Raw genomic sequence first — 9,450 nt, 5'->3', positions numbered from 1 at the left:
GAAGTTTCAACCTGTAAATTTCCCTTGCAAGAGAATCTGTCCAGTTTGATTATCTCTTAGGAAATAGACAAAAGAGTGGTCAGCGATGAAATTTTCTTTAAGATGGAGAGGTCCTGAAGACAACCTCATCACTTTCATGGCAGCCGCAGCAGAAACCACGGCTCCTATTTCTTCGACTTCGATGAGAACTTTCTGCAGAACCTCGCTGATGAAGATTCGAGCTACGTAAAAAGAATTAATGAGATATTAAAGTACGTAAAATTTAGCTAAGAATTGTCAATTTATTGTCTAGGGATCTTATTTTAAATTGATCAAGTTAGGCTTTGTCTTCTAGTGATGTCTTTTGGTGAATCAGTGGCTTAGCAAGGGAATTGGTGGCCCGGCGGGAGGGTTGGCCTCTTTTGGTGAATCAGTGGCTTAACAAGGGATTTGGTGGCCCGGGTGGAGGGTTGGCCTCTTTGGTGAATCAGTGGCTTAGAAGGGGATTTGGTGGCCCTGGGGAGGGTTGGCCTCTTTTGGTGAATCAGTGGCTTAGCAATGGATTTGGTTGCCCAGCGGGAGGGTTGACCTCTTTTGGGGCCCCTGCATTTTGACATTCGAAATCATGACATGAGCTAATGTACTTAATCAATGGATGTTTATTGTGTGGAATATATGCAACATGGTCACTAGTTTGCATAACAACGTGAACAGCAATATAACGTGGCATTGGCTACTCTACTAAGGGTGTCAATTGTAGCCAAACCGAGTTTCCATTTGATTGGATCAATAAAAATTATATTTTCTTATCTTATCCTTATAAAAATTCAGGGCACTCGTTTTTAAAACCCTCAAGTTGGGGGCCGGGGCGGGGTGATTTTTTAAATTTAGACCACCACCCTAGCATAGGCCACTCAACTTTATTTTATTTTTTTTGCTAGATCAAATTTATGGATCTTTTTTTTTACTATAGCATTTAACTAATTGTCATGAGGTTACTAGTGAAACGTAAAAAAGATATATTTAACTCTTTGGCTTCTACACACAAGAGTTAATAGTGTCGAGGAGATAGTAACTGAAATGAAATATAAATACTTTGTTTCTGCTACTAGAAAGTTATTGGAAAACTATAAATAGCAATTTTATACCATCGTCTATTCAGTTATGTTTATTTTATTTTTTTATTTCTTGTTTTTAATTGTTCTGTTTATGAAGTCCTAAAATAACAAAACAAAAACATTCTACACTTTATTGTGATACCCTAATATTTATAATTCTATTAGTCTTAATACCTGGTGTTATTCCCGAAAAGTTGGCTGAGCTTGGATTAAATGCTTGCGTAATGCCCATTTCCTTTAGAGGAGTGTTCAGATTGAGCATAGTCTCCGTCTTGAATTTAGGGATAACTAATCGAGCTCCGACAGAGGTGAGTCCGGTGAACAGTTGGTCCGCTTGATCTGGTTGGACTAGAAGCTGCTCTGCACACAGAAGATATAACGTAGCCATTTTGTCACGTGGTTCTAGTTACAAATAAAATGTACCTACATAGTCATTCTAGTATCTCTTTTCCCCTCTGTTTCTTTCTCTGTCTCTCTCTCACTCTCACAAATACACACCATATTTATTTGTGATATAACTCGCTGCCTGCGGGTCTTAGTTTTGGTATTACTGATCTACTGGGATTGAATTTAGATCTATGTCAAACCTTGAAAATGCTCCCTTCACATTTTTTTTTTAAATTTTGCCTCGAAAATAAAAGTAGAGTGTGACTGTAAAAATTGTTTTATCCGTTCAGCCGACAATTTCATATTAAATATAAAGTACTGTGAAAACGGGTTTACCCATTTTGTTAAAAGAGTTCTTTTTCAATAGAGGTAAATTTAGGTAGCCTATTTTATATTTTTATTTTTAGGGTCTTACTATTTTGGGGGCACATTCAATGTACATTACGGTCGCCGCCATAATTCAAGAAGCATTTATGCCAGGTATTATTAACGATTTTGATTACCTACATTTTACTAGACATAATAGATTTCACTGTCTTTCACTATAACTTACTTAATCTTTCTTCTACGCTTGAAATTTTCATTAAATCTTTCACAATCATCCTTTGATTTTTCCCCTTCTTTTTACAAATCACTCATCTCTATGTCTGTCTGTCTGGTAAAAAGTGTATATACGTTATTTCTCCCACACCCATTCTCGGATCAAATTGAAACTTCGCACAATTATTCATTGATATAGACAAGACATATATCAATTTAGAAAAGTAACCAATTAGATTATTAATTATTGGTAATTGATTATTCTGTTTCATAGCGACAATGGAGGCTAATACTTCAGTATTATTATATGTTGGGTAAATACCCTAAAATAATAGTTAATTTTATCCGATCAAGTTGATACAGTTAAACAATTATTTCTTGTAACTAACAAAACATGAATTAATAAAAAAAAAATACTGAATTAGTCAATTAATTATTACTAATTTATCATTTTGTTTGATTTCGAATTAGGGAAATAACTTGTACATTATTGATTGATATAGCTTTTAGTTCTTCACTTTAGATACGCTTGTTAAAAAAACATTTTTTTTTTATTTTGCTTATTTTTATATATTTTTTTGTACAATCAAGAAGTATTTATTTACTCCCTCTCTCGCTCTGTTTTAATCACATCAAAATATTAGTCTTCTCTTCCTCTCTCTCTCTCTCTGTCTCTCTTCCTCTCTCTGTCTGTCTCTCTTCCTCTCTGTTTCGATCTCATTATTTATTTTTCTCACTCACTCCTTCTCAGACTTTTTTTTCAATTGTCTTCGTTAAGTTTTTTTTTTTTTTTTTTGGTTATAGCAAAGACTACATGTGGCTCAACCAAAATGGCTGAGACAGATTTTAGGAGTCAGTTATAGAGATCGGGTCTCAAACAATGAAATCCTTTGCCGAACTGGGAGTCGACCACTTAATGAGGTTGTGACAGAGCGTCGCATGAGATTAACGAGACATGTTCTCAGACAAAATGAACTACGCATACCAACAGTTATGATGCCATGGAGGCCAATACGATGAAAGCGCAAACAGGGGCGTCCTCATATAACTTGGCCCCACACATCATGGAGGAACTCAGAGAAGTGGATACCAGGTATAAAGAGGCTTCAGACATATGCCAGTGACAGATCTTTGTGGAAACAGCTTGCCACCCAATGCGTCGAACGGCGCGGGAGGATCTAAATCTAAGTAAGTAAGTTTCCAATCAAAACTTTTTATTTTAAATTTAGATTTTAAAAACTTACCTAGGTCAGTGATACCATTTACTGCACGCGGCAGAGCAATATACAAGCTAAATCTACCTCCTTTAAAGGGGAGTTCAGCAACATCCACCTTGCTGACATCATCTCTTTTTATGTTGACATTTCTGTCATCGGTCATCATCTCTACCTGAATATCGAAATGAAAAAGTCATTGTGAAGTCCACCAAATCAAATGTTATTTGATGCATTAAAATTTTTTAACGCATGTATTTAAGAGACGGAGGCGCCTTGGCTGAGCGGTAAAGCGCTTGGCTTCTGAACCGGGTATTTAGGGTCCGGATCCTGGTGAAGACTGTGATTTTTAAATTCGGGATCTTCGGCACCTCTAAGTCTATCCAGCTTTAATTGGTTCCTGACATTAGTCGGGGAAAGTAAAGGCGGTTTGGTCGTTGTGCTGACCACATGACACCCTCGTTAACCGTTGGCCACAGAAACAGATGACCTCTACATCATCCGCCTCATAGATCTCAAGGTCTGAAAGGGGAACTTTACTTTCTTTATCGTAAGACCCTTCATCTTTAACATATAGGTTTTGAGCTTCCAAATTGTGTTCTGTGAAACCCTAGTACTCCGTGAGGCATGACAGGGTGCCAGGTCATCCGCTCTGTTATCAGCAGCAGACGCCTTGGCTGGCTTGGCCACGTTCGTAGAATGCCAGTAGGTCGACTTCCAGTGGACATTCTGTATGACGATCTAATAGAAGGCAGGAGAGCCGCTGGTCGCCCACTTTTACGTTATACGGATGTATGCAAATGCGACATGAAGCTCTGGGAAGTTTTGGCACTGGATAGATCCACATGGAGAGAGAGAATAATGGAAGGGTCACAGATTGCAGATGTCATACACAACAGCAGTAGAAAGAAGGGTGAAAATGCAACGGCGCCTGGTGATTACATATGCCCAACCTGCTATCGCAGCTGTGTATCAAGGATTTCCATGACTTTTTCATATATTTTGCTATTTCAGGAGATTTCCAGGAGCTCCTGGAAAATCAGGCGGCCTCGAGAAATCTGTTATAAAAGTTATAAAATGGTTTAATTTAATAATCTACACATAGAATTAGTGTGGGTCCTATGAAAGTGTGGGGCCCACTGCGGACGGATAGGTTGCTTTGGCCTATGGCCGGCCCTGCAAAAATAGCGGCGTATGCTACTCCACTGTCGACTAGTCGGGAATAATTTAACTTTCACCATCATTTCATTCAAGTAAAATTTCTTCTTTTTTTTTCGAGAAACCAAAAAAAAAATTAAAAAATTACTAATAGTTAATTACCTAATTGTAAATTTTTATTCTTGTGTTGGCAGTTAAAGAAATAATAATTTGTTCAGATTTTCAGCTTGATCCGAGATTGGGTGTCGGTGAAATAACTTGTACAAGCAATTTATAAGATAGGCAGAGAAAGAGAGTTCTCACAAACTTTGTAGTAACTTTTGAGGATCTGTGTTTCTTGATTAAATTAATATATGTCATATATATAGTAAAAGGACAAAGTAGTAGTACAGATGTGGTGATCATTCTTCTGAATAAATATTTTTGAAAACTTGTTAAAAAATCATTATTTCATTTGTTATATTTCGTTGTGAATATAATATAATAAACTATAAACATTTTTACTATATTAGTGCACCTTGGTGAACAAGACAGTAATGGTTAACTTGTGATCACGTTTCCGTCTAAAAAGAAGTCGTTTTCGAACTTTGACATTCTTAATGTTTAAATATATATTAGATATTGGCAGATTGCATTACTAAATATTAATGCGTCAATGCTACTCACTTGTTTTACTTTGCCTCTAGGCTGATAAAACTTTTTATTTATCGTTTTTCGTTTATCGAAAACTGTTTCCCAAGTTCCACTAAAAAAGATCGCATTGATCAGCAGCATAGATGTATAGTTATTGAGGCTTCCTTTAAATATGAAATAGATGATACATTATGTAACCTTTAGATATCGATAATAAAGATAATAAAGTATGAAATGGTAGAAGAACATTCATTTTTTATAGCATTAAAAATGACGAGCCGACCCGCGGCGTAGCATACGCCCCCCACCCCCGTTTTTTTCTGAACATCGCTCTCTTTCACCCTGAAAGTTACGTAAGGCAACTCTAATACGACTTGCAGAAATAAAAGAGTTTTGGCACGAGACGTTTTAGCGCGAAATATAAATTTGACGATAATTAAATAAGCACGTAGCTTTTAGAACAATGTTTATTTCACTCTACTATAATATTGTATGTATAGTATGAATTCTAACACCGTTCAGCGAATTGCTTTTTTTTTTTAATATAAAGGTTTTACATGACGCAAAACAATGACAATGACAATGCAATGCAATACCCTCCCTTTTATTTACATGTGAGTTCTGCTAATCACACTGGATGACATTCTTCGATTTCTTTCCAAAAGAATTTTTTTTTTATTTGACAGTGTAATATACGAACTAGCTAAGTGTCACACTTTACTATAACAAAAACCATGTTAACATCTAAAGCTCTATTACGCTGAATGACCGACAATAACTCCACACTTAGTAAAGATCAAGACACGGAATGTGGTCAGTACAAACTCGAACGTGAATCCACAAATGTAAACAAACACTCTGGGCGACAATAGATAGAAACAAATTCACGACGCTAAGATACTTTGAAAAAATACATTTTGAGAAATTGGGTAGGGGTGATTTGGGTGACACATCTCGCATTGACGCAGGTATAATTAAACAAATGAAGACAAGACCAGCACCGAGCACTGGTCGTTGGCGTCATGCGATCACCTCCTTGGGACTGGTCATTACCTGTAACGTCTATCCCCCCCTCTCTTCTGGTCAAATTTTACCGAGCACTGGTCGTTGGCGTCATGCGTCTGGCGATCACCTCCTTGGGACTGATCATTACCCGTAACGTCTATCCCCCCCCCCCCCTCTTCTGGTCAAATTTTACTCCTTGTATATACTCTTTCCTTGACACACTAGAAAAACTTTCGCCATTGTTGTGCGCTGGACTGTCGTTTGAATTTATCGATGGTCCAGGAATTAAACCCTGCCCGCTCCCATCCCACATCGTCCTGCGGGAGGTTTGGACTAGGAAGTAAACTATCTTCAACTCTGAAGGAACATCCGAAACATGTCAAACATTTTGCAAACATTTTTAAAACGATAACAATATAGAAGGTTGCAAACACAAACATACAAACACACACAAACACACACAAACACTATCAGTGCTAAATGAAAGGAGCTCCTGTGTACCTGGTCGAAGAAGATTATTGATTTTATTTTTAGTCCGAGCTGCGATATAGCCGTTGATTAGTTTCTCAGGACCTGCAAGGTGGGGGAATTGTATGCTGGCGATGTGGGCAGAATAATATCCCATGGAGTCTGGAATAAAGTCTGGACCATGTTGGATGTAAGGTTTTAGAAAGAGGGCGTTTGTGGTGGTCATCTCAACATCTGTAACTGAGTTCATCTGAGATAAAGAATAATAACAATATGAGAAAATGAATCAAACTGAACTCTTCTTGCGATGGTCAGTTTTTTTTTAAATTGTTTTTTTTCATTTTCCCCTCAAAATTTCAAATTTCAACGTTTTATTTGACTGTATGACTCTCGCGATATTCGCCAACATGAATATATCCCTAAAACTTTAATGTAAAATTCAATTAAATACAAATTAGTCATAAAGATTAGGAGGTTAAGGAAAAATTAAATTGTTGGACTATAACAAAACTATAAATTTAAATAAAAGTAAGACGAATAAACTCGTAATAGCAGAAGATCCAGAATTCGAGTATTGAGGTCTTCATAGTAAGTAGCAAAACTCAGCAGCCTCGGACCTTAGGACAGTAAAAAAAAATACCTATCCAGGCTATATATATTTGTCACACGAACCAAGAGGGTCCCGGGTTCGAATCCTGGTGAAAACTTTGATTTTTCATTTCGTGATACTTATGTCGCCACTGGGTCCACCCAGCTCTAATGGGTACCTGACATTAGATTGGGAAAAGTAAAGGCGGTTGGTTATTGTGCTGACCATATGATACCCTCGTTAACCTAATTTAAGAAAAGTAAAGACCCTAACCCTGACGTTACATCATCTGCAAATGTACAATCATTGCTGACCTGTTTTATTAGCTCCTTATAGGTTTCGTGGACCGAGTTTCCAAGGGAAGCAATACCGAGTGTGTTCTTTATCTCTGTTGCAGTGTCTCCCCTTGCTCCTAAAGACACCATATTTAAAGCCGAATGGATGCTGTTATGGAAATATTTTTAATTAATATACCTTAAGATATATAACATAATAGTATCAGGCTCTACATTTATTATATTATACTGGTGAATAAATCTATTTTTTTTTTATCTTTTAGACATTAGTAAAATTATATAACATTTAACCAGACCCATTACTACATAAAAACATTTCACCGCTACACTTTAAAAACTCATTTTCACCAGAGAGAATCTAATTTGCAATCTACAAACTTGATTTAGACAATATAAGTAGGCTAGCATATCACACTAACGTTAATAGTAAGTCAAAACTCATATGTACATTTTTATAATCGACAATGAGTCGGATGTGGCCCGCGGACCATTGGTTGGATTAACAGAAAAACACATTCTTACGCATTTAAAGCTTTGATGTCCCTGGTCATAGCACAAATTCATACAACTGGTAACAAGTCAAATATAAAAAAACACACAGCAAAAGGGCGTATCAAAGGGAAGAACCGAAGAAGTACACATTTATAGGGGGCAGCACTCAATTCTGTAAGATGTGATGAAGACTGGGATTTTCAATTTCGGCCTCTTTGGGAGCCTCTGAGTCCACCCAGCTCTAATGTGTACCTGAAATTAGTTGGGGAAAAGAAAATGCAGTTGGTCGTTGTGCTGGCCTCATGACACCCTCGTTGACCGTGGGCCACAGAAACAGATGACCCTGACATTATCTGCCCTATAGATCGCAAGGTCTGAAAGGGGAACTTTACTTACTTTACTAAGTATTAAATTCTCATCGCAATATAGATCACAAGATTTGAGAGGAGTACATTATTTTTTATCTAGTTACCTATAAGGTGAGTAGACGACATTGGGCATGTCCACAGATACCTTCTGGTAAAGTCTCTGAGAGAAATTTGACAAGGCCGAAGACAAAGCCAATTGTTGTTTTTGATCAGCACTGACCAGTTGACCAAGAACAACCAAGGTCATTAATAAGAAGATCATTTTTCTACTGTACAGACTGTAAAACAAAAACTATAAACCAATAATGTTTCTATTATGGATACTTATCTACTATTCTAATATAAAGTAGATTCAATATATTTTGTCCATTTTGAAGCGCGGAAAAAAAAACAAAATAAAACAAAAACAACGCATATCTAATATATTGTTACGTATTTCTGAATCTTCTGGCTAGATGTTTTAGTTGGCACACAAATAAAAACACAGCAAAGAACTTGACGACTAAACTTTCAGTTTCATATAACTTTAATGACTATTAACTCTAACAATTCGTTACTGTAACATGTAGCGTAGAAGACTGTACAATATCTGTCAGTTTACAGTTAGCTATACTTCGTTGCATTTCATCCCTTCACTTCGTTGCTATTCATCTCTTCTCAACTTGCATCGAGACGTATTCCACAGAACAGAGCAACGACACACTTCCTAGTGTCGCTCCAGGTCTCCCAAAGCTGAACCAAGTCGTACTCAAGTCTACCGAATCAGAGCCGCACACGTCTTACATCGACTGTATCGACTGTAACGGCTCAAGTACACTGTAGTTCGCTCTATAGACTTTAACGACAGTAGTCCACTCCAGTTAACTCTACCCTAGTTAACTTGCACCGAGTCGTACACATCTCTCTTCTACTGTCTCGCACAGTAGACAACAGTACCGACGACTCACTCACGACTGACTTTCACATTAACTCTCTGGCTTATATAGAGTCCCTAATCGATCCTCCAAAGTTCCACAAACACTGCTAGTATCTTCTGGAAACGTCACATCCTGTCTTTGTTTATACATGTAGATTCCAGAAACATCGGCTGCAGTGTCATCTTGCCGGGGTCACAAGTTGTGACCTCTATCTGTCACTGGACATTGCTAGTACCTTTTGGAATAACATGTAAGGACACGTCACATCCTGTCTCTGTTTATACAT

The 9,450-nt window shown here is 37.3% G+C and overlaps 1 protein-coding gene across 1 annotated transcript; it reads right to left on the bottom strand.

Moving 5' to 3' along the window:
• LOC129921947 (leukocyte elastase inhibitor-like) lies at positions 1 to 8,532 on the bottom strand. Its single transcript, XM_056005324.1, has 6 exons — positions 8,352 to 8,532; positions 7,406 to 7,535; positions 6,501 to 6,752; positions 3,269 to 3,413; positions 1,272 to 1,457; positions 1 to 221 (listed from the first exon to the last, which is right to left on the bottom strand). Exons 1-6 carry the CDS (start codon positions 8,507 to 8,509, stop codon positions 7 to 9), a joined length of 1,086 nt encoding a protein of 361 aa, XP_055861299.1. The 5' UTR covers positions 8,510 to 8,532; the 3' UTR covers positions 1 to 6.
• Positions 8,533 to 9,450: the final 918 nt, after the last annotated feature.

This window comes from Biomphalaria glabrata, chromosome 12 (assembly GCF_947242115.1).
Source record: "Biomphalaria glabrata chromosome 12, xgBioGlab47.1, whole genome shotgun sequence".
NCBI lineage: Eukaryota > Metazoa > Mollusca > Gastropoda > Planorbidae > Biomphalaria > Biomphalaria glabrata.
The sequence above is the reverse complement of the archived record's forward strand: the minus strand, read 5'-3'. Positions and strand labels throughout refer to the sequence as shown.

What these genes read in the sequence shown, in the direction of transcription:
- LOC129921947 (XM_056005324.1), bottom strand. Translation starts at nt 8,509, where the DNA reads ATGATCTTCTTATTAATGACCTTGGTTGTTCTTGGTCAACTGGTCAGT. An exon ending in TTTCATTTAGCACTGATAGT is followed by an intron (nt 3,414 to 6,500) that starts GTTTGTGTGTGT and finishes TTCGATATTCAG; the next exon opens with GTAGAGATGATGACCGATGA. An exon ending in AAATGGTATCACTGACCTAG is followed by an intron (nt 1,458 to 3,268) that starts GTAAGTTTTTAA and finishes TTCTGTGTGCAG; the next exon opens with AGCAGCTTCTAGTCCAACCA.